Genomic DNA, 25,430 nt, shown 5'->3' on the forward strand with positions numbered 1-25,430 from the left:
GTGTGTGTGTGTGTGTGTGTTTGTGTGTGTGTGTGTATAAGCATACTCACCTTTGAAATTTAGAATACTCACGTGTGTTTTTTTACTTCTCAGGTGCGCTTTTTGATATCTACGCGAACGATGAGATGGTCACACGTACCTTCCGGACGTTGAAGGTCGCGGGTAGTACTATTTATGATTATAAGTTCTGTTCCGAGAGAGAGCCGTTGGAAGATGTGCACGAAAGAGTGGCTAATCGAGTTCTGAATCTCTGTCAGAAAAATGGTGGGTTATACGTCAAATTAGGACAGGGAATCGCGAGGTATGTATGGTCGGCTTCATCCATATTTTGGATTGCATGTGACCTTTTTAGCTTGCATTTTAATCCATGCCACGCTGTCGACCGGCAAAATTATGTGGTGCCAGACCGGTCAAACTTAAATTGCGTTGTTATACTTGTTTCATCAACATCTAGTGCGTGTTACTGATTTGTATGTAGCTATCCATGCACCAACCCTTTTTTTATCTGTGTCAATATTCATCGATACAACGATTTTGGAGGGACCTGAAAGGCAATTCCAAGTACCTGATAATCGAGATGGAAGGCACTGATTTATATGTTTTTCTCCCATTGCAGCATGAATCATATTCTCCCACCACAATTTAATCGCGTCTTCTCCGTGTTACACGATAAGGTATGCTCTACATCACGTCTTTGCCATCGCGTGATCGCTTTTAGCCAGTGTGTACCTTGTTTCTCTGTTCTGCTGTTGTTATACAGCCAACTTCCCATTTGCCTGAGTGCGTGGTGATGTGGCACGTGGTGTATATATACAGCGCATGTATTAATGGTTGTATCCCTCCGGGAAGACTTTGATGGTGTAGCACTTGGTGATGCCGATAGGGCCACTGACGGCGAGGCACTAGAACTATCGTCCGGATACATGATCGGCGACGCAGACTCTGCTGGTGTCGGGGTAGGGGTGCTCTCTACATCTGACACTGAAACTCTTATATGAATATATATATATATATATATATACATACATACAAATATATATATATATATTATTTATATATATATGTATATATATATATATATATATATATAGAAAAACCACCCAACCCACGCTAGCATAGTTCAGTATGCGTGCCAAGAAATCGACTAGACATATTCAGTAGTAGAGAGTTAAGGACAACTTTTGGGCATCACTTCTATGTCGCGTGCCTTCATTACTATAGCGCGCTTTGGCGCTTTCGCCTATCGCAGCACGGGTTGAAATATTTCTGTACATCATTTGCAGGCGCCGATGGTAGACTGGGCTTCCGTCCAAAAGACTATACAGGCAGACTTTGGCAGGCCGTACAACGAGTTATATGCCACATTTGACCACCAGGCCGTTGCATGTATGTCAGATTCTATTTTGCATCGAAATTCTAACCACTCGATTCTGTTGATGTAGTACATATCTTTCTAGTATGATTCGAGACCAGAATTGTACTTTATTCAGTATCGCTTTGCGCACCACACACTCCGACTCCATAATGGAGATGGCTCATATCATGTTCAATCTTTCCACCTTCTCTTGTAGCTGCTTCCATCGCTCAGGTGCATAAGGCAACGCTTCACGACGGGACTTCAGTAGCAGTCAAGGTTTGTTTGAAGTTGCCTTACTTAGTGAGCTTATCGATTTTTGCTGTACTTTAGTTGCCTAATACATTGCTCGTTCTGGTTTTCGGTAGAGTGAGTAAAATGGCAGGTTGTACATAATAGAGGCTGGGTGGTTTGATTTGCGGGAGTTATTATGTTTGAAGAGCTCGAGTGTTTTGGCATTGCATCTCGCTCAGCTCTGCAAGATAACAGGATTATTCCCGGCCATCTGTTCTGCAGTAGAACCACACGTTGTGCAATATACATTCGAGGCCTGTGTGTATCTGACGAGTGAGGCGTTTATCTGTTACATGTACAGCGCTCCACTTCTGAATCAATACACGGCTTTGTATTCTTTCATGCTACTCAACATCACACAGGTGCAGAAGCCTTGCATTGCGAGGCAGGTGGATCTCGATTTGATGACCTACAGATTGATCGTTTGGGTTTTTGAAAGGGCTTTTGACCTGCCAATGTACTGGACTGTGGCGTATACGGAGGAAAACTTAAGAAAGGTGTGACATCTGGTGTGCTTCGAGCGGAATGTTTCAACCTAGTTCCCCATGCTTTAATGATTTCTAAACTTGCTTTTGAAAATTCTCAACCACATACCCTCAGTCTTTGTAAACACTTCGCGAAGTCTAGTCCCAAATTAAATTCGCGATGAAATACTCATCATGTAAATTCTTGTCATCGCACAGGAGCTAGACTTCCAGCATGAAGCCGCAAATTCAAACAAAGCGAAGGAGCAATTGTCAACGTTTGATAATGTCTATGTGCCTACGGTATATTCCGACCGGACAACGAAGCGTGTGCTGACGTCCGAGTGGATAGATGGTAAATTTGCTTTGAACTTAAATTGATATGAATGCAACCCAGACTGTTTTTCAAGATATGAGCGCTCTGTTTAGCATAACAATATTGGAAATCTTCTATCCGGCTTTCTAATCTGCCACGACAATGCAAAGTAACATTTACTATAAACAAAAGTAGGTTTTAACACAAATCCATATCTGCAGGTGCCAAGATGAACGACCCAGAGGCGATGGACAGGATAGGGTATGATCGTTTGCGCACCTCATGGAATGGTTGCCCCTGAGGGTATCTATTCTATTCTTAACAATCTTTGTCATGAGCTTGTGTTGCGAATTGTTCCTGTGCGATTACTTCATGTGCACTTGCAGGTGCAAATGCATGCACCTTCAACACCTGCCATTGCGTCGTCTGTACCTGCAACTGGAGACGTCACGCTTCCTGTCACATGCTGAATGATCTTATATATCCCATCAGTGTGAACGTGGACGAGGTGGTGAAAACGCTAGTCAATGTGTCTGGCTTTCAGGTCTTCATTTCTGGATTCTGCCATGCGGATGTACACTTTGGCAACTTACTGGTAAGGATGGCAGGCAAAGTATTATTGCCTATTTGGTTATCGATTGATTATCATGCTGAATGTGTACAAGTTCAACACGGACTTGCGAATTTGTTGTTCTTTATTTGAATAGCTTTTCGGTACCAATGTCGTCTTGTTACCTGAAATACTGCACGCAACCATTGTGAACAGAACTGTTCGCTCAGTGAGAACCAATCGATGTTTTTTTCGTTTTTTTTTCATTTCATGCCTGTACAGCAGATGGCTGTCAAACGTATTGATCTTGTCACTTTACTCTGCACGGCTAACCATAACATCATGAGCAAAACTACTGGTCTATACATACTATCATGAGCATAGGTAAATTGCTGGTCTACACATACTATCACGAGCATAGGTATTCTACTGGTGTATACATACTATCATGAGCATATGTAAACTATTAGTGTATACATACTATCAAGAGCATAGGTAAACTACTGGTCTACACATACTATCATGAGAGTAGGTAAACTACTGGTCTATACATACTATCATGACCATAGGTAAACTACAGGTCTATACATACTATCATGAACATATGTAAACTACTGGTCTACACATACTACCATGAGCATATGTAAACTACTGGTATACACATACTATCATGAGCATAGGTAAACGACTGGTCTACACATACTATCATGAGCATAGGTAAACTACTGGTCTACACATACTACCATGTGCATAGGTAAACTACTACTGGTCTACACATTCTATCATGAGCATAGGTAAACTATTGGTCTACACATACTATCATGAGCATAGATAAACTACCGTTCTACACATACTTTCACGTGCATAGGTATTCTACTGGTGTATACAAACTTTCATGAGCATATGTAAACTGCTGGTCTATAGATCACAGCCTGTAGATAGATCGAAATGAAATCCATGATCTGCTAACTGGCACGTTGCATACATATTGAAGTTTGTTGCTGATGTACCACGTACTTTTACCGCACCACAGGTGAGGAAGAAAGCGAATGGTCACGAGCTGGTCATACTTGATCATGGTCTGTACGTAGAGGAGAGCAACAAGTTTAGGTATGGGCCATCCTCTGGTAGAAATAGGCCCGGCTGCATGTTGTACTCTTTAGTTTGTCATGATTAAGAGCGGTTCCTGCAAATTATGGTCGTATTTTCTGAGCATAAAGATCTAGTATCGCGTATCTGATTATTGCATCTGCTTGTTCCCGTATTCAGGGAGGAATACTGTCAGCTTTGGAAATCCATGTTTCTGCTCGATGTCGATGGCATGAAAGAAATCTGCAAAAAGTGGGGCATTACGTAAGTTACATCCATGAGGGCTGTATTCAAATTGCTTCGCGCCTTTTTTTTTGGGCAATACACGTAAGAGTGTGTGATTATCTCCACCAACCCATTTACCATGTACTCGTTTGTGACGATATGATGTCTATTTAGGAGTTGTGCTTTGCACTTCAACCCTGATTGTCGGTCATATCCTAACCTAGATCACGAAGCACATCACTGCCGTATGCCCTGTACACCTTCAAAGCATTTCGGTACATTGGACAACATGTCCATCGCACAAATAAGGGGTTGGTTTCGTTTCTCGTATAGATGGTCTACAGTTATGTTTTTCACGGCGTTTCTCATATTCAATCCGTTACAAATTCTGCTCGGTTTCTTTCAGCGATCACGAGTTATTCGCTAGTTTCACTCTGATGAAACCGTATTCGACCAAACGTCCAGTGGCCTCCAAAGTCAGCAGAGCCGAAGTTATGCAACTGCAAAGGCAAGCGAAGGATCGAGTTCGGCGCTTATTAGAAGGTGTGGAACTAAGTTGTAATTTCGTTTTTGAGTGTTAAACCCAGCTCCTCTTTGGTCACGTAATCCTTATTGTGCATTTATTTATCATTGAGACCTTGCAGAAGATGTAGCTATTTCTCCATCACCTATGAATTATGCTTGCTTATAGTGGATTCATGATTTGCACAGATACCAGCCTGTTCCCTAAGGAGCTGATTTTCATAGGCCGTAGCATGAACATCGTCCGTGCAAACAACAAGGTGAGTCATATGCAACCCAATCTACAGCCACCTGCCATGGGGAGGTGCTTTGCAGCTCGGTAGATACTGTTGAAACTGTTATTGCGGGCCGCTGCAAGTTTTTATCTTGTTTACAGCTTTTCTCGATAGGATGTATGTGTTGTCTGTCAGTGTTTGCTTCCGTCGGCTTTCCATTACATCTTTCAGATTATGCGAGTTCCGATGAATTCTCTTATTTTATGTTCACCACAAACTAACATCGACTCACCAATTCACTCTACTCTCTCTGCTACAATTTCTAATCTAGCACTTAGGCTCCCCCGTTAATCGAGTAAACGTACTGGTTTCGTGGGCAAATCAGGGCACAAAACGAAGCAATGCGGTGAGTGTGCACATCTGTGTATTGAAAGAGAGACCTGAACGCTGTTTGTATGTAGAATGCATAATTTGTTTCAAATCGTCTACGATCTCATACTAGCGCAGCCGCGCAATCTGCCAGACCACTCGATTCGCGAATGCCTCAATTATTATATGCTGTTTTTTCGATTGTCTGCTGCTCACGGTAGCTGGTGCTGTATCTTTTTCTTTTTGCGCTGTATTGAAGATTAAGTAGAATGCCAGAGTATATGAATATAGTCAGGTTCGCGAGATTCATTCTGCGCCTCCATCAAATTAGCTCGGATTCAAAAATTAAGAAGCTAAATCATTACCTTGGCTTGTCTGAGCTTCGCGTCGTCAAACCCATATCATTTTTTTTCTCGTATTGCAGAAGTACTCCTGGTACCTGCACGAATTCCGATTCAGGATACAAATGTTCGTAGTGGATATCTTTTACTATTCCTCGAGACTGTGGCAGAAGCTGAATGAGACGCTGGGCTACAAAGTGGATAGCTTTGAAGGAGTGCTCGAAAAGGCGTTACCGACAGAGGCATTGGGATTCTCGTCAGAAATATCAGAAAGCGGGATGGACTAGCACAGCATATTGGGTAGTTATTGCCATGCCTGTGAATTAATGCCTAACTAGGCATTGGGTAGTTATTACCATACCTGTGAATTAATGCCTAACTAGGCAACTAGTTGTCGACCACCCGAGCCGCGCCGGATAGGTTTAGTGCCATTTCTCGAATGATATCAGTAGGTGTCTCTGGCGACTCCATATTCGCACGTGAGAGAGCTACTTGTCCAGAAGCCAACTGTCTGGTGGAGGCGAAATTAGAATTTAGTGAGCACAGATCATAAGTGTTTATAACAGATAATTAGATGCCGTACGAAGCCTTCGTTTCGTTTCGTCTAGACTATTCATGGATATGGTGTGCGTTGCATTCTAACACATTGTTGGATAACGATATATTAAGGTTGGAATGAGCGTTTATGGTTCAGCTCGGTACGATTCCTCGAGTTTATCGCTCACCGCTGCACGACCGCTGTAGATCACGACTAATGCATGGTAGCCTTTTTGGCATAAACTAGCTATACGCAATGTGACGTGGAAGAATCACAAGGCAGAACAGGACGACATAATCGAGAGCCGTGTTGGCTATAGTATTTCGTCTGCTAGCGCGAAGAAGTATCCAATTTTCATGCCGTGGACCACATCTAGAGATAGCTACAAAAATTCAGTATCGGGGCAACAGACCCAAAATGAAACGAACATGAGGGATGTTGCTAATAAACAACGTCGTAATTCATCAGTGTGCCAGAGTTTGGGCAGTGTTGGTGCCTGAACTTATTAGCAATCTCTGGCGATAGTGGCCTTCGTTTTTGTACACCGTTCAAATTTAGGAACTATGTTTGGCATCCAATCGATCGCGTAAAGGTCCTGCAAAGAGATGGTAATCATGTATAATCAAATCGCCGAGTAGTTTGGAGCGTTCGGATGTGGTCATAAGTACCTTTTCAGTTTCTGGTTTCGTCGGCCATTGCTACTCATTTCCACTATTTCGTTTCATCCAGGTTGTTGACCATCGGAAATATTCTCATTAGCCGCACTACCCATCGCCATGTTGTGATATGAAGCCCTTCAGCTCTCTCAGCTACTAGCCATTTAAAAACCTAATCCACAGGTGTGATTATTATAGCTATCGCTGAAGATACAATCGTGGTCAGTATTGTACTCGCTCGTGTCGTCCTCACTCCCCTGTAAGAATAGTGTAGCCCACTTGCGGCAGTGAAGTACTGCTGTACACCTCTGCATTCTCCATCTTAGTTTATTGATCAGAAAACGTCACACCGCCTCACTTATCTCTTCGCATACATCCTCACTGTACATCTTACATGGAGCATCGAATCTGCACAATATTGGGGATACTGTCCAACGCACGTAGATGCTACTTGAGAATCAAGATTTGTGCGATGACAAACAGGTTCTAGTGGAGGCAAATCTCGATCACGGTCGATTGCAAATGTAATCGATATCATAAATCATTGTATTGTTGTCAAATGTGAGAAATCTAGTTGGGCAATGCTAGAGTTCTCATCGTAATGCCTACGTTGATATAAGGCGAGTATTCGCACACTTCATAAACAAACAAATGGTTGCGATAAATCCCGGATATTGCTAGGCGTATTTTTCAACATGTGTACTCAACAAAGGTGTAGAATAGGTCTTGGTATGCTTTATAGTAGAAACTTGTACTACTCGAGCTCTTTTCAAAAAACAGAACGTGAAGGCTGTGCAGTACATACATGTCAAATCGTTGTGAAATCGACAATCGTACGTATTAAATAAAATACCTTCGTTGTATACTGTATACACAATATAATATTGTGACTCGCGGCCTCGACTCACGTGCCCTCGACGTACGTTCCCATGACTTCAATTTGCAGGGAAAGCGCCACAGTGCGACTTATATTTTTGAATGGTATTCATCACGAACTCTCGACGCGGTATCGTACAGATAAACTCCATTTAAGCTACAGTGACCCCGATTCACACTTGCCTGGTAAGCTATGGTTTTGTCGATTCCCTGTATCATACTAGAACAAATGTATATATATATATATATATATATATCCCGATGAGATCGATATCAAGAAAGCATGGGGCTCTCGAGGCACATGATAGATCAGGCTAAAAGAAGGTGGTTCTGCTGAAGAGTTAATCGTCACGCCGCATTGATATTGCGACCCGGAGTCGAGCCAAAAGGCGCTTCCAGGAAGATGCACATGCGGGCTGCAGTTTTGAATGTCCAGACTTCTCCTTGTACATGGTTGTGAACTTGGTGTCGGCACTCTTTAATAAATTATGCCTTCGAAACTCCTAAATCCGCAATATTGAAAAGGTGACCTTTACAATATATTTTTTTATGACAACGGGTCGCGCGCACAACGGAATTGAAAGATATGGATGTTGTATGACTGTTGGTTAGAGATTGTTTGTAGCACTGTATTGGGCTAGCCAGTCGACGGCATAATAACACAATCGACAGGAGGCATATCATACACGCTCAAAAAGCATGGCGAGTTTAGTTGGTTACTCCTTTCTATTACTATCAGATGTAGTGAACATTGTAGGTCAATAAATAATTTTCATAAGGTTGTTTATACTCGGAGACATCGCAACGACGCTGTACCATGTACAGATAGAAAGTCGGAGCAAATTTGAGGCTCGATAGACGGGTTTGAGTGGCGTTGCGAAACCGAGCATGCATATGATGGTTGATAGTACGAAGTTGGGCACCCGCTTTATATAGTTTATGGTTTAGAAATCCGCCAACCCTGACACAAGAACGCGAACAAGCAATATCGGTATCAAATTAGACAGAGCTCGATAGTGGAACTAGGATCGTACCCAAGCTCTCAACATCGTTATAAAGCAAGTATCGCTAACCTTGGCTGGACTATCGCATATGACTGTATGAGTTGCTGCATTATTTCGAGATATTTACTATATGACATCTCGTGATAGCTACAAGCATACACTCACGAGACCTCAAGGAAAACTGATACCATATGAATCGACTCGGTCACTATTTCGACAACTGGGTCCTTGGTCTAAACCAGCATCAATCTCTTCAAGATTAGCACTCAAATACTCATCAACAATGGCACAATCATCATCCTTGTACACAACTATATCCCCGACTGTACTGTCAGAGGATTCACGGATAAACTTGGATGACTGTTTACCAGTCCATGGCCCACATGAGCCATCACTTGGCACCAAAGACTCGCTTGCCACGACATTGAAAGGACAATTGCGGTCAGGATACACCACCACACTTATGGTTTTATGCAAGGCCGTTGGCTTTTTCTCATTTGCTTCCTTTATGAGCATAGAAACCTCACCGTTTGCATCGTTGTTACAAGTTTCTCTGCCGGTTGTGATGGTCTCTATATACACCCCTGAGAAGGCGTACTCACGTTCGGTGCAATTAAGATCGTTATAATACTGAAACGAACCTGTAGGATCGTCTTCTTCAGAACTCGCAATAAACTGAGTATAGAATTGAAAGTTACCAGGTATAAGTTGAGTGCATGTACCGTTGCTGGGGACGACCCATCGGCTCGAGAGGTTATCTTCATCGCAATTGCGTTTGGCATACACTGAGACGCCGATTTGTTCCCATCTGGGAGATCTTCGCACACTCGATGCGCTTTCGCTTATAGCAACGCATGCCAATAACCCAAATAGACTTTTGATAGACAAACACATTGCGATTCTTCTCTTCATTGGCCTATTGTTTAAAATGCGTCAATGTTATATACTGTTCCGCATAAACTCTTGAGCTTATTGTGGTCTCAATAACTGGGTTGTTCAGTGCACACTTTACTGGGTTGTTTAATGCACACTGCGCTGTGGAGTGCAGGGGGGCACACACGATGTTGAGTTTTCACATTTGCTCGTAGATTGTCATAAGATTAAAAATTATTTACGCTGCAATACAAATATGGAACCGAAAACTCACACTCACAACTCACAACTCGCAAGTCACAGAATTCAGTAAATAAATATTAAAGATAAAGAGTTAAACGTCGGTCAGACTCATTCGGACATTCCAATAAAAAGCATCATTTTCAATTTTGTGTCCTGTGTATGTACTATGTAGTGTGTTGTGCCTTTGCGAGACGGAGTAAAATTCTGAAATGTGAAAGAAAAACATACAAAAAAAAGTAAAAAGTAAAAAGTAAAAACATAAAACACAGCTCAGTGCTCAGTAATCAGTGCTGACCGCGGGGCGCAGAGTGCTCAGCTGAGTCATCTGTGACTCTGCGAGTGCTGACTGAGATCTGCTATTTTTTTTTGCTTTATTTTTTTACTATTTATAGAAACAAAAACATCAACAAATACTGGTACATACCATAGCCTTCTTGTTCAATTTAAAGGGCTATGTACATACATATTTAAAAAAACTTTTTCCAACAAAAAAAGTAAAAACGTCCGCCCGACCTTCAGGAAGGTAATCTGAAAGAGTAACTAAATATAGTCGTTGTTTCAGAGAGGTCATTAGTTATCCGACAAAACACACTAGCGAGTCGCGACACCACTGATGAGTGATGAACTGATGACACTGAAGATCGTAGCAGCGCATTTCTACAATGCCTGTAGTCAAGCAACTTTTCAAAAATATTATTGCAAGGCAAAACCTGCCGAGGTCTTACCATCGGGTTGAAGTTCCATACTCGTTATTTCCGACTAAATACACAAAAGTCGGGAATGCCAAAACTTTGCAACGTCGTCCATTCAATATTCTATTTCGAATCTGGAGATGGGACTTGTGCCTACATTTTATAAACTATCCGAGGAAGGGCGTAAGGCGTACATGCAATACGTTCACTTTGAAATGTATAATCACCGTTTATTTGCATCGCGTACTTTTCCCATTCTTTCACACTACTCAAAAGTATCTTCCCTATCCGTCTGTGCCAGCTTTGCATCCTCAAGTGACGCGAACTGCAGGAAGTGTGACGGACGATGTTGTTCGTGGTAAAACTCACGTGGCACACCAATGCTGATATCGTATTTCATAGTGGGCGTGTGTTTGACACCCATGAAGTTATAATTCCATGATCCCAATGATGGCACCATAAAGAATCCTGCATAAAACAAAATCGATTCACGTATGAGATGACAGCATCTATTACCGTAAGCAAATGATGTGTATTGTTTTGTTGGTGGCGCATATACCATCAAACTTTTCAATTTCGAACTATCTATCGAAAATACTGAGCATGCCGCCCAAAGTAGATCTCCTTACGCTTGAATTCTTGAGTTTGATATCAGTCGGATGTCACGCTCTTGAATACATGCTTGCCGGTCAATCGCAGGAAGTACACACAACACCAGAGTATCACAAGTAACGTCATTCTCATACCATACCAAATTACAAGGACAGAAATACATACCTAGGAACCTATCAGCAAGCAGCATCTGGACCTTCTCATAGAAAGAGGGCAAGTATCCGTGAGGATTATTTCCTGTATCCTTGTTATTCTTACCCCACTCGAAACCAGAGGGAGTGAGTTTATATGCCGTTAGCGATACGGAACCGGGTGTGAAACTGCACGTGATGCACACACTCTTTTCTCCATCCCAAGATGGATTCTCCGCCATGATTTTGGCATGCGTTGTCACATCTGCAATGGAACAAGCATATAAGTGAGACATGGAAGATCATCTGAGAGTTAATGCCGGCAGACAGAGTAATACTAACCAGATTGACGTAATATTGACGTATTGTGTACAATTGATTATGCTTGCAGACGTTGTAATTTTAACCGAAGGTGAAAGGCGCTCACTGTCAATACAACTACTTCTTTCGGGAAGAGCCTTATTTATAACACGATATGAAGTGTATCTAATATTTGTGAATAGACACCATGCCTTTAATCACGTCCGTATCCGAAAGCACTATGATCATCTAAACATCATAGCATGGATAGTCAAGTACACATAAAACGCCACATCGGAAGCTGACCCAAACGTTTACAACCAGACAAGTAGGAACACGACTCCACCCTTACCTTGTGGTGACAGCTGAGGGGTCTCATTCGGCTGAGTGTGGATCCATCCGAGAGGCTCCATATCCTTCAGGAACTCGTGGTCGGGCAGCATGTGTGGGAGATGCACAGTCTGATGCGTACCCCATTGGGGCACCATCACTATACATCGAATCTCATACACCTGTGATGACGATATTTTGTTCAGAATAATTAGACCTTTTCACTTCCCAATTTTCTGCAGAGACAGATGTCAGATCGTAAGTGGAGTTCCTATACTTAACAAGTGCCAGTCGTAACACGCAAAGCAATAGTGGGAATCTATGAAAAACATTCTAATACATTACCCTCAATCTATTACAAATATTACAATATATTACCTGCGGGTTATCCTCGGGATGCACTCCATACAAGTATCCTGAGATCTGCGTTCGCAAATCCGAAACAATCACAAACTTCTTCAACAGATTCTTCGGCAGGAGATACGTATATCCTGTTTCCTTGATGTTCTCTGACGATACGTAGATGTGGTTCGTACGCAAGTGTAGATTCGTTGCCGAGATAGCACGTACACGCCACTCAGTCTTGGACGAGAAGGTCTGCGTCTCGTAGTTGCTCGTAGTGGTGACATACATTTCATCACCGTGAACGTTGGTTGTGCGCGTAGTCACAGCTGTCATTTGAGACTGCTCCTTCGTTTGCTTCTCAATCTCCGCAATCTGTTGTAATGGAGTGTATTAAAATTGAATATGTTGGTATTCATAACACAGAAATCGGTACAACTAGACATACTATTCACAATAATTATATTCACATGTATACCTCCTCTGTGACGATACATCTTAATTCGAATGCAAAATAAACACTACAGGGAAAAACAATCACCGGATAGGTGTGCATTGGGGGTCAAAATTTCAACTCAACAAACGCTGATCATATCATATAGTCTGGATAGCACCGTACCTGTAGACGCTGAGCACTGGGCGCCGAGATCTCCATACCCAAGATGATATCTCGAATCTCACTCTGTGTCAGTGATGAGACGTTGACGTTGTTCTTCTTACCGTAGTCAGCCAAGATCAGATCCTTTAGAGCCACCTCCACCTTAGTCCACTCATCATCCGTCAATGTGGGCCAGATGTGATGGGGCTCCGTGATGGTGGTCTTGTCTGGCTTGATAATAACCTGTAGACATAGGTATTGGGCGGTCAGCAAAACGTCAGTCATGAAAGGCGTTCGCAAGTACACGACAAGGTAGAAAGAGATAAAAACGGTACACAACACCGTAGGCCAAGCTAACGCGATGCCTATAAGATCTTAGAAACAGTAATATACATATATATATATATATATATGTATACATATATATATATATGTGTGTGTGAGTGTGAGTGAGTGAGTGAGAGTGAGTGAGTGAGTGCGTGAGTGAGTGAGGAGTGAGTGTGTATGTATATGTAAACGTGTATGTATATAGACAAATGGGATTGGAGATGCAAGTTGAGCTATCAATCCATGAGAAGACACAATTACGGAAAACCCATACAAGTCGAGTTTGATTTACAGACACACGCCGGGCTAATGATGCACACCTTCGTCTTATCGGGGTTCACATGCAGCGCCCTTAGCAACAGAATGAGACGGGAGAAGGCCGTGTAACTACTGATAGTCTTCAGCCAGTCGTCGAACAGATTGAACAGCACCATCTGCGGCTCCGTAGCCTTCAGGATCAAGTCACCAAACTTCTCGATCTTCATACACGCCTGGAAAGGTAACTGCAGCTCACTGCCCTTGATCACAATATTCGGGAAATCCAGCAGATGCACCTCGAGGGGATCCAGCATACCCTTTCTGGTGACCACGATCTGCTTGGGCTGTTCTTCGACGGGCAGCGAACGAATAAGCGCCGCCACTTCCTCGGCCGTCTTCCACTTCGCCAACTGACCCAGACGCTTCTGTCCCGCCCATACGCTTGTGTGGATGATCTGTGGCAGGTCAGGTCAGGGGCAAGGTGTTTGAGTGACTCAGTCGCAGGCGTGAGTCAACTAGGCGATCATTGAGAAGCGATTGCAAAACACAGGGCAGCACTCCACTTCACCGGTGGCACGCTTGGACAGAAGAACCATGACATTTAAAACCTGAGAGGCTTACTTGGGGGCATGTGGCAAACGCAGTACATGGACGAGTATAATATGATCTACAACGAGCTCTTAGTTAAGGGTACAGCGAGTGTGTAGCTCTTTTCTTAAATCAGTACGATGGTTTAACAAACCTTCAGGAACAGCTGACCGGTTCGGGGGTTGAAGATGAAGATAGCTCCGTTGATGGGCTTGGTGGTCAAATTACCCTCGAAGGTCTTGTGGATGGTTACTCGGTATACGTTGGTATCATCAACAAACCAGATGATTTGGTTACTGAACAACTCTGCACAGGAAGTGGGTCAAGAGAATACGATCAATAGAGGCTAAAATCAAGCCATAGACCAGATGATTTGGCTACTAAACACTTCTGCATAAGAAGCGTATCAAGACAATAGGATGAACAGTGCCTACCCTCCTGTAAGTGACTAATTAAGACAACCAGACAATAAAAACAGAAGACAGTGCTACACCAGCTCGTTTTATGAGCACCAAACCATGTGCATCGATCTGCTTGCTGCAATGCACACAGACAATACTTACATCACTTTCGTTATATCTATAGACAAATCGTATGTATTCTAATTATGTGCATTCACGACATCCGAGTAGTAGAAGCACTCAACGACACTAAATCGCAGGAACAACTTTCATAGCATCGATAAAGGCAGTATCAAGAAACCAGCAGCTCACCCATACCTACATCATGCAGTAAATAAGGACAGAAACCAGGTGTTTTATGCGATGAGCAATAGAGGCCGCATACACAGCAAATAAAATACAGCAACTACATCAGAAACAAATCATCTAACCCTCTCCTACGCACCGTGTCCACCCGCCAAGATACCCCTCCCGCACATACCTCCGTAATTCTGAGACGACAGATAAGGTTCCGTGGGCTCTGACGAGTATAGCTGCAGCGCCTTACGCACACGCTCGCGCAGTACGTAGAGTGCAGGGTTAGCCTTCATGATCTTGCCCAGTGCTTGTGTGATCAGCGGCTTGGCACCCGGGAACCAGTTCCCGTAGGCCGAGTGTAGGTTGTATGCCAGATCGATCGCAATGAGCGTGCCTGATGCGGATGGATAGATGGACATGTTGTCCGTGGTGTAATCCAGGAATTCTGCGTGGTGCGAGTTGGAATAGCGGTGTGAGTAGGCGATCTCGGGCCAGTCGACATTGTCACTGTCTATGTGAAAGTAAGCAACTAAGCTGAAGTAGCATACTGAATGGTTACTGGAGCGACCATTTCATTCGAAGGAGATGAAGGAACCTCCATCTTAGTCAATGTGAGATATTGCTCAGATGCCAATCGGACCAGTTGAGACAAGAACAACCAGACTTGCATGTACGCGCAACTACCCCCCCCGGGCCTAAGTCTGATGTCACCAAGTGACTACCAATCAAGCTCTAGCTCCCAGCTGCGTACATAATATACGATGATATTCTACGAAGACTACAAGGAGATTTACTGGCAGTGGCAACATCACCGTAATATATAATCGAAACAGTACATCACCCGCAAGATAAACCTAAACGACCGAATATCCACATGACAAACCTAAACGACCAAATATCCACATGATAAACCTAAACGACCGAATATCTACATGATAAACCTAAACGACCAAATATCCACATGATAAACCTAAACGACCGAATATCCAGATGATAAACCTACACGACCGAATATCCACATACTTGCACGCGTGTATCGCTCGATATCGTGCGAGTCGAAATCACCCCAGCGCAACTGCACATCGATCCAATACTTCTGCGTCGACGTGCTGTCGGCGGTGTCACGTGTGTCGTTGAGCAGCGACGGCTTAGACACGTTCCACTTGTACGTGGCAAACAGCAGGATATCGGCACAAGACGAGTTCATCTTGTAACTCTTACGCGGGTGGATGGTTTCCTTCTGCACGGTTTCGATGTCGAGCGCGTCCAGCTCTTGATCGAACACTTGACTGTGGTGCATTGAGTTGCGGAGTGGAGCGTGTGTTGTGGGGTCAGTGCAAGGCCTGAGCTTCGGCGAGTGATTAAAATACGTACACGATCTTCATAGTGGTAAATGCAATCGAGGCGATTAGCTGTTCGTGGCACGAACTGAATACCGTAGTCTCGACTCAAATACCAAATCAACTCAGATGTAACTGTACAATTATAATAATCGAACCACATTCACCACACAACCAACTAGAGCTCGCAGGGAGGCTCAAGCATGTCTATAACCCCACTCCGTCTAAACCACACGTCCACATACCATAAATCCATAACCACACTCTCGTGAACTTTCTGCCACAAATGCGCTCTGAAGATCTGAATTAGAGAGATTTTGAGCGTCGGGATCTTTCCGTGCATAAAGATTCCAGTTAGATCCAATTGCACCTGGAAACCGACGTATACGTTGGCACGGTTGATGGTAGGCGACCACCAAAGTGTGAACCGACGATTCGGGATCTGATTCAGACCGGATCGCTGGGCGTTGGTAAGCTTCTTGTACTTCATGGACTCTTCGAAACCACTCGCCTGTCGGAAGGGAAACATATCAGCATCGAATATATCAGCTACGCGTCGAGTGGAACTGAGCCTTTAATTGATTTGTTCATGGAATACTCCCGGGACGCAATGCGAGTGATGTTGCGCGAGGGTGATTGTAGTAGAAATTGAAGAGCACACAGGTCATTGAAGCGATTCGTGGGTGTGCTCATAATTCAGAAACGATATAGCTTGAAAAAAATATTGAAACTATCATTGTGTACCTGACAGAATTACTGGACAAACAGCAGTGTAGCGACGGCGCAATGCATAATTGAAGAGAAAAAAATCATGATCATAAATGCATGGTTAAATTGTTCCTATCACCAATTACAAGAAAGGCGAGTTCAAATCATGGCATGAATGAGATACGACTAAACCTACCTTCTCCCAGAACAAACCTTCCCACGTGGGGAAGTACGTTCCCTTGAACAGCGTGTGCTCGAGGATACCCTCGACACCACCCAAGGCCTGGATCATATCGGTTCTGTAGTTGTTCAGATTCCACAGTTTACCGTCGTGCCTCTGATGAGTCCACCAGAAAGGGTTGTTCTTCAGCACCTGGTACTGCTTGAAGTCTGTGCGCACACGCCATCCCTTGTCGTAGGCGAGTGTGTGTCTGTCCTTCTGGAACAACGTATTTATACGAGGGATACCTACACAAGCATTTCGATCATAGTTTGTAATTTAGTGGAAATACAAGCATGTATCTATGTAACTTATTAAAACTTCCATATCGATAATACGACACACCAATGTGACGACCGGGAATTAGGAACTAGTATCATAGTTCAAGAGAATCGCGCAACATGATTAGAACTCTTAGAACAATACAAACGCGTCGAAAAGAGAATAAAATCCCTCGGTCCGACTTTTAAGTCCCGAAAGATTGGCAGACATATATCTGCAAATCACGCTCAAAAAATTACAAGACACGCAATATGGCATACATGCGCTTGCTTTTTCTCGGCACAAACGTACATGTCCACCCACGCATGCTTACCTCTATCCCACGAATCCTCCAGATCCTCGAGCGTCAGGCGTCTGTTCTGCTGCTGTGCTTCTTGCCTCTTGAGCGCGTACTCGGCCCACACACGTTGCGAATCAATGAACTCACTCTCCCACGGCTGGATGTACCGGTACAGATTCGGGATCAGCGAGTCCTCGTCGTGCGACATTCCGGATCGGAAGTGCGTGATGCCCGTGTTTGTCTGCTGAGACCACCGCAGATCCGACTGGGGGATCAGAACGTGGCCCATAGACAACATGCCCAGGCCACCCAGCTCTTTGGGGGTGTAGAACACCACAGGCGGGAATCGGGAGGGCATTTTAGAGTTCAGACCGATCTTGACACGAGTTTGAATCTTGTTCTCGCATTTCACCAACAGATCCAAGAGCTCCTGTGTGTTGACCACAGCCTCGCGGAAGTACGTCATGAGACCAATGAGCGCGGTATTCCACTTGTTGATCACCTTGGTGAAGGTGGTGGCACCTGAAGCCATCAGTACTTGTCTGCGATGCAGAAATTAGAGAAGCCGCATGAGAGATTAACATCAAAACACAAACAACCAAATACTGAATAGATAGCCATAAAAAGTTAAAAACAACTCGCATATAGTAAGATGGCAACCTCAAGGTATGTGCGAGTCTAAAAAGATGGTCTGAGCCACAGCAGAGAATTAAACGGCCACATAGACCACAGTCTCCAATAAGTTACAAACCTGATACGGTTGTTGAATTGCGCCAACCGTTCATCATCAACCCTCAGGAACGCCTGGGCAGTTCTCTCCTTGGTGATCTCGTTCTGCAGATTCCACACACCGTCTCGGTGCGTAAGCTCATCCCCAGGCGTACGGCACTTAGGCAAGACGCGCACCTCGAATCCGCACATATTGAACAGGATAGACGGATTATCCTTGCTGTACACCGACGCGAAGGAATCGTCCCATTCGATGGTCGTGACTGCACGGGGTAGTCGATTCTTCATATCCCAGAACACGGCGCGGCCCAGATTGACGTCGTGTTTCATGAGGCGCATGCGTGCGTCGCGAGGCCAGCAGCGCTTGTTGTTGTATCCTGCAGATTGTGAGCGAGATCGAATACAGTCGATCAGATCAAAAATCAGTAAACAGGTAAATACACGTATCAATTCGACAATATATCGCGTTCTCAACAATCTCTGAACATTACAATATCGTAAACGAGCACACGACGCGGACATCATCTCATATTCTAGCGGACAAACGCTCCAAGATTAGAACGAATTCTACGTCAAGAAAGTTACAAAGCAACAACCGTTGAGTATGCAGCAGACGTGACAACATACCAACAATGTTCTCGTTGTTAGGATCGGGATGTTCAGTGAGATATCTCTGGATCAAATCACGGCACTCCTCCGCATCGAAGCGATAAAACACGTACACACGGTCTATGTAACGCGTGTACAGGCGAATGGGGTGACGTGTTTCAGTCGCCGTCTCAGCGAACGACAGGAAGTCATTGGGCATTTGCGGAGGACCAACCATCTCCGAGGCACGTTGTAGACCTGTGATTACGTAGTACAAGTATGGAGGGGTAGACTCAGGAAAACAGGAGAGCAGGAACATCGCCAATGATACGAGGGATATTTACACCAACGGTGATATAAAAATAAAATACTTGCTTTAAAGAATTCTTGTACTGTACGCGGATATGTTCGCCGACTATACATATGAATCTACCATTGACGAGTATCCGTATTTCACTTACCTAGAACAAGCAAATCGCAGACCAGTCCATAATATTGCACAATGAACGCCGCGAACTGCAGACCTCTGACCAGACCATACGAGTTCGTGTGGTTCATATCTTTGTAGTTGATGACGATGTTATTCTTCGCCGTCATGTAATCCGCAATGTTATGATCCACAATCAAACGCAGCAGACGATTGAGCAGGGTCAGATCGATCTTGTCGTACATCTTGTCGAGTTTGGTCTCCAGCATCACGTTGCACTCGCCCTCAGCCGTGTCCCACACATCCTGTATTCAGATGATCCCAAACGATGCCAGAATTGCTTCATGAGATTATATTCGCAATCAAAAAGTGTGTTTCACGCCAAACATGCCGAGTTTGCAACAACAACAAAAATAGCAATTGTACCTAGTAAACCGCGAATATAGATGCGAACATGGTCGAGCTACATACCACCAGATTGTTGATTCCCTGGCACCACTTGTAAACCAGGAGGGGAGGGGGCTCGGTATCTCCAGGCTTGATCCATGGCGGGAACAGCCGTCGCTTGTCCGCCTCGTACCACAAGTACTGATCCAGATACGCATCCGTGATCTTCTCCAACGGCTCGATATCGTACACGGGGATCAGATGACTATACAGATCCATGAACTCAATACCGACCTCCTTAAACGCTCTCTGAGTTAGCAAGTGACGTTTGATACGCGACAAGGTCTCGTGGGGATTGTCGTAGGCCTGTTCGACCAGACCCAATTCCTCGCGTTGTGATTGGTTGAGACGTGACTTGACAGAGTAGGCCTCCTTCAGACGCTCCAGTGCTAAGATCAGCAGCTTAGTGTCATGTTTGTATGATAGCGGCGGGAAGGGGATGGGAGAGAACCTTCGGGATTCTACAAGTTGGATGTTGTAGATAACAAAAGGATAAGGGGTTATAAGCGATGTCCATCAGAGGGACTTGCCAGAGAATGCTCGTCAGGCGGTGATGCCGCTTTGGACACCAGACAGTTCGACCACCTCCGATATAAACGATTGTAAATTTAGTCCTCGAGTACATATACTCATGACTAAAGATAAATACTATAGTTTAGATGCGCTACTCATGTGCATTCACAATTCTTGTTCCTTACCGAGCCAGTGAACGGTGGTGGTGTAGATAGCCACAGCTTCCTCAGGCGTCACGTAGGGACCATCCTTCAGGTAGTTGTGCTGTCTCTCCTGCTCTGCCTTCAGGTACAGTCGCGTTAAACGACCCAGGTTCTTCTTGCACACAGTCTTATCGACAGTGGCACCTCGGCGGATACGCTCACGGTTGTAGTGCGCGGTGTTTGTCCACCAATCCGCTTTCATCTTGACAAAGCGCAGGATCATGTTCTCGATGGGAATGGGCATTCCCGGTACCTGAGTGAGAGTATTTGAGTGAAATAAAGTCAGCTCATGTGTTGCAGAAAAAGAGTAAAAGGCTCCTAGTACTAGCTTGAGGTATGCAATCTCAAAAAGGAAAAGAGCACACAAGCCTTCTTTCCAGCCATTCTACAGCTGATGGCAATCAATCGTTGCGTATAGCTCCACGAACACAAATACCCCAGCCGTGCTGAAGAAATGCAACGATACTTTCCGACTATACTCTCTCCTAACACGAAATGCCAAACTTTATGCTACATGCACGCAGAGTTATAGCTGGCATAGGCTCCAACCACAAAGCATTCCGAGGGATCCTTACCTTCCACGGGATATTGGCTTTCCAGCACCTCCACGCCTCACTCAGATGCTGCATGATGGTTCTGGCCTTGTTTTGCTTGATACCCTCGGGCATCATATCGATGATATCGTGCATCACACTGGCACGCAGCTCCAGATCAAAGTGCGACTCCACACGCTGTTTGGTGACCGTCTTGGCCACACCCTTACTGTGTCGCCCCTCGAACTGACGCGCTAGCAGATTACCCAACCAGCGTTCTAAGAGAGGTACAATACCTATAGGCAATTGCACGACGTGGTGTAGTGTGTGAGTGATATTCGACAGCAATTGTTTGAACGTCCTCAAAGGGCGCCGCAGGATCAATAGACGAGATATAACACAAAAAGTACGAATCCATTCGCAGTACCGACCGTAAAACTGGGACGATTTGAAAAGACATCAACAATATTTGGTAACTCTACATACCTCTGAGGAAGAAGATCCACACTCTCCATCCAGGGGCCCAGAAACCACATCCAGGACCCTTGCCGACAGCCCCCGTGTTGAAGCGGTTGTATATGAGATGCTTCAGATCCTTACACATACGGATTTGCCGCATGAGCTTGTACTTGTATCGGTACATTCCCGTGAGTTGACCGACGTGTGCGAAAATGTACTGCAAACCATCGGCCAGCTGGAATGCGTCCACGTTACCCAGTCGGTACTGTACCTGGGAGTCTACCACCAACTTGGTCAAACGTAGAATCTCTCTGGTGAGGAATGAGTCGGAAAGGGGGGGAAGAGAGATGTGAATCCCATGAACAACTCGCAAAGGGCACTGAGTGTCAGCGTTAGAAGTGACTAGCTACAGCTATGTGTGACTTCAAGAAAATAATCACTTAATAGCATAGATCCAGAACAGCATGTGGAGTGCATGTACGACACTCATCATTGAAGTACAAACTCCGTTCAATCAAGCCTACCTGCACAAATGGAAGGCGTTTCCGAAACGCGACTTCTTTCTCTCCTTGGTAGTGAGAGTCTTAACAGGCTTTAAATTGAAGTTGAAATCCAGATGCAAGTAATCCAAATTCTTTCGGTGAATCAGCAGGTTAAGCATATTGTAACCCTGGCGACACACTTGCAGACCAGCCTCCACCCAATCCAACTCAGAAAACTGGAAAAACTTGGTTTGTTTGAAACTGCGGAACAAGTAACGTTTCTTGTGCGCCTTAGGGGGTCGACGGTGTAGCTCGTTGAGTACATAGCACTTGAGTAGTTTCTGGTAGGACACTCGCACTTTGGTCGGCTGATTGGGAATAAAAAACAGAACGATGTTTTAGCTCAGTAAAAGAGGATGACTCCAGACCAGACCAGTGATTTTGAGGTCTACTTCAGACACTGAGACACAACTGATGTCAAGGGCAAGGGTGCTTTAATACAGCTGAGCGCCCAACATCTTCAAATCTAGCAAATACACACCGCAAAGCATTGTACAAACTGAAGCTGGTGCCCGTTATATAACATCAAGCTCACCTGGTTCGGAGGGCAGTGCTCCTGGTACCACCTCTTGACCAGAGGCACATCCACAGCCCTACGCGTGTGGCCACTTCGCACGTTGAAGGGATATGGCGCCCATAACAGCTGGATACCTTTGGCTGTGTTATCTGTGTAGAGTGGCGTGTCTTCCAGGAAGGGAGGCATGTCCTCGGGAAGTTCAAACTCTTCTTCTTCGTCGAAAGTTGGCTCTCTACGCTTCAGGTTGGCGGCATGTCTAGATTGCAAGTGAATGTCAGAGCATGAGTAACACAGCTATAGGTCAACGCTTCAAGGAAGCCACCCTGAATACGATATAGAACCGCGTGATGGATATCGACCACAGAGACTACTAAGCGTGCAGTCAACTGATGGGCACGCAACCAGCAGGAGGCAAAGATCTCGGGGCAAACATACCTGCCGCTGATAGGATTAATAAGTGGATCGAAGTAGAACGCTGGAAGATCGGGATCTTCGGGGTTGATGTATACAATGCTGGGTGTGTGGTATAGAGAGAGATGCACACTACGGGGTTTGCTATTATATAGGTGAGGGAAGGCGATCTTGTACTCTGTACGGATCTGATGACGCACGACAATCTTGTTGATGTCGTTGAACTCGTCCCAGTCCTCATCTCCCAGTTCCGAGTCTCTGTACAATGGCTCGAATTTAGGTCCTGACGCAGAATTTGATAAATGATAGAGCTAGTTAAATTTCAACAATGCGTGGTAAGATTTCGCAAATGAAGTAGGAAACATAAATCGCCTCGTGCATGCATCATTGTCACTCGAAACGATATTGGAAATAATAAAAAGTCGAATAGAACACGAGGTACAAGACTGAGAAAGATTCTGGAAAAAGCAAGTCTACTTCCGCGACTTCAAACATAAAAGAGCTCAGCGATACGTCATCGACATCTTCAATTCCGCATGCTTAGTCTCAGTTTATCGAACTTACCCCCTGGAATGGCCATATTCAAACTTTTCGAAGTGAAGAAGGACTTTGTGTCGAATAGATAGAAGTAGTTATCATCCACCAAATCACTGAGCAACTGGTTACCCAGACGATGTAAATTGGCCATCGCAGGGATAGGCAGGTTCCAGCGTCGGTACGTTTCACCGTTCACATGTGGGGTACCTACGAGTGGTTTGTGGTCGTAGAACCATTCGTATACGGGGGCATCTTCATCTTCGTCAAGCTCCATGTTGATACCCTGTGTGTATTGTGGTGAGGAGGCGATATAAGTAAAAAAGCAAGCGGCTGTAGACGGGACAGCGAACATGTCATTATGCCCTACTGACCGAGCCAGCCGATGCATCTCAACCCAATTCAGAAGGTCCTCGGATGAAGAAAGCAGATGCAATCATAGACAGAACAGTCAGACATCGCCAGCAAAATTCATCTAGATAAAGCATTACTCAATATTAAAGTAAAAAGCACCAGCTGCAAGTAGCATGAGACAGCAAAGTGGACATAACACACCTCCAATGGCTCCACATCCAGCAAGTTATCCTCGTAATCCAACGGAGGTTCTTCGTCATCGAACGGTGGGAAACGCATGCGCTTGAAATGCTTACGATCACGCTTCTCACGACGCATCATAATCCACATAGTGCCCCATTGAGCTACATAAACGGGCTCAATCACCCAGGGAATCTCGTTGACAAAGGTGATGGCACCCGTCACGTGCCATAGACAGTTTACATCACGCAGCTGTTCCCAGGGCATAGGAATGTTCTCCAGGAGCTTCAGAATGGCGTGGGGAACGTACTGTGCGGTAGAGACGAGATAAGAATGTAAATATTCTTTCATTTATATACATGTTTAAAAATTTATGTATATGTATGTATATATATATTTATGTATGTATATATATATATATATATATATATATATATATATATATATATATATATATATACATATATATATGTATATACATACATATATATATATATATATTTATATATATGAATTATCAAATATATAGACATGAGGAGATTTGTAAATAAACAGATGTGACCGGCTAGAAAATAGAAAAATCCTGTCGAAGGCACGGTAGCGACATTTCTCTGTTTGATGAAGTTCTGAACTCGTGGTAAATCCAATATTTGCATTGAGATGTTCCTTGAGAGGCAAAATTTACATTCGTCCGTTCTCTTCATCAAATATGAGGCAGCAGATCCGCCACACATTCAATAATATACACTGGCCTTACACAAGCCGACCACGGTATAAGTGCAACCCTGAGGTAACACAACAAGAAGCAGCGCTATGAGCTTCGCAATAAGACACATCGTAGAGCATTAAACAATGTGTTTGGTTGGTCCTTGCTCACCTTCAATGAACCGAGATAGATTCGTTTATCGTGTCGGAACTTGCGGGAAGTCATATCTCCATGATCTTTGATGATCTTGCGGATGTGTTCTGGCGGCATCTCTACCTTTTGTGCATCGACAAACCCAAACTTCCGCTGAGCCGAGTACCTTTGCTTCTGTAGCTGCTGCCACTTGCGTGCTGATAAATGCAAATTAAAGGTCAGTAAACAATGTAATTCCTACTTAACTTGATACTTATCAGCGGCCGCAAGCATAGATATAGTTTCATTTTGTGCACACATGTATGAGGCTGTCACATGCATGCACATTATGCAAATACAATAATAATAAAACATATCTAAACCCGAGTTCATAAGAAAATTCCGGTGGGTGTATATAAGATGAAGACTTGTCTATCAAAAAGACAATCTGAAAGTACGTTGTAAATACGTAAACATAAACCGTGATGGTATGTGCAAGACCACGTATACATACATCTGC

At 44.2% G+C, this 25,430-nt stretch overlaps 3 protein-coding genes across 3 annotated transcripts; 1 reads left to right on the forward strand and 2 right to left on the reverse strand.

Moving 5' to 3' along the window:
- The first annotated feature begins 87 nt into the window (after nt 1-87).
- Nucleotides 88-8,313, forward strand: SARC_02105 (atypical/ABC1 protein kinase). Its single transcript, XM_014304158.1, has 15 exons — nt 88-301; nt 617-674; nt 1,284-1,386; nt 1,572-1,633; nt 2,011-2,145; nt 2,332-2,467; nt 2,650-2,689; nt 2,921-3,023; nt 4,012-4,088; nt 4,248-4,331; nt 4,699-4,835; nt 5,004-5,074; nt 5,361-5,435; nt 5,823-7,116; nt 7,880-8,313. Exons 1-14 carry the CDS (start codon nt 126-128, stop codon nt 6,024-6,026), a joined length of 1,461 nt encoding a protein of 486 aa, XP_014159633.1. The 5' UTR covers nt 88-125; the 3' UTR covers nt 6,027-7,116; nt 7,880-8,313.
- A 671-nt stretch (nt 8,314-8,984) lies between these two features.
- SARC_02106 (hypothetical protein) lies at nt 8,985-9,577 on the reverse strand (the record flags this gene model as incomplete). Its single annotated transcript, XM_014304159.1, has 2 exons — nt 8,985-9,488; nt 9,536-9,577. 2 exons carry the CDS (start codon nt 9,575-9,577, stop codon nt 8,985-8,987), a joined length of 546 nt encoding a protein of 181 aa, XP_014159634.1.
- Nucleotides 9,578-10,825: 1,248 nt separating this feature from the next.
- Nucleotides 10,826-25,130, reverse strand: SARC_02107 (pre-mRNA-processing-splicing factor 8). The gene is made up of 25 exons (XM_014304160.1): nt 24,950-25,130; nt 24,094-24,381; nt 23,569-23,824; nt 23,029-23,287; nt 22,612-22,849; nt 22,059-22,384; nt 21,562-21,845; nt 21,118-21,371; nt 20,525-20,795; nt 19,851-20,287; nt 19,414-19,684; nt 18,992-19,210; nt 18,387-18,741; nt 17,669-18,177; nt 17,050-17,321; nt 16,391-16,656; nt 15,829-16,094; nt 14,990-15,250; nt 14,262-14,413; nt 13,582-13,974; nt 12,956-13,177; nt 12,373-12,711; nt 12,017-12,176; nt 11,399-11,629; nt 10,826-11,089 (listed from the first exon to the last, which is right to left on the reverse strand). Exons 1-25 carry the CDS (start codon nt 25,046-25,048, stop codon nt 10,887-10,889), a joined length of 6,831 nt encoding a protein of 2,276 aa, XP_014159635.1. The 5' UTR covers nt 25,049-25,130; the 3' UTR covers nt 10,826-10,886.
- Between the last annotated feature and the right edge of the window lie 300 nt (nt 25,131-25,430).

The sequence above is a fragment of the Sphaeroforma arctica genome, assembly GCF_001186125.1.
Source record: "Sphaeroforma arctica JP610 unplaced genomic scaffold supercont1.91, whole genome shotgun sequence".
Classification (NCBI taxonomy): Eukaryota; class Ichthyosporea; order Ichthyophonida; genus Sphaeroforma; species Sphaeroforma arctica.

Excerpts from the sequence above, each read along its gene's own strand:
- SARC_02105 (XM_014304158.1), top strand. The coding sequence starts at position 126 with ATGGTCACACGTACCTTCCGGACGTTGAAGGTCGCGGGTAGTACTATT. Across the intron at positions 2,146-2,331 it reads CGGAGGAAAACTTAAGAAAG|GAGCTAGACTTCCAGCATGA; the intron begins GTGTGACATCTG and ends GTCATCGCACAG. Across the intron at positions 2,690-2,920 it reads GAGGCGATGGACAGGATAGG|TGTGAACGTGGACGAGGTGG; the intron begins GTATGATCGTTT and ends ATATCCCATCAG.
- SARC_02107 (XM_014304160.1), bottom strand. The coding sequence starts at position 25,048 with ATGCCGCCAGAACACATCCGCAAGATCATCAAAGATCATGGAGATATG. Across the intron at positions 21,372-21,561 it reads GTGGATCTTCTTCCTCAGAG|GTATTGTACCTCTCTTAGAA; the intron begins GTATGTAGAGTT and ends AATTGCCTATAG. Across the intron at positions 16,095-16,390 it reads AGTGTGGTTATGGATTTATG|TCAAGTGTTCGATCAAGAGC; the intron begins GTATGTGGACGT and ends AATGCACCACAG.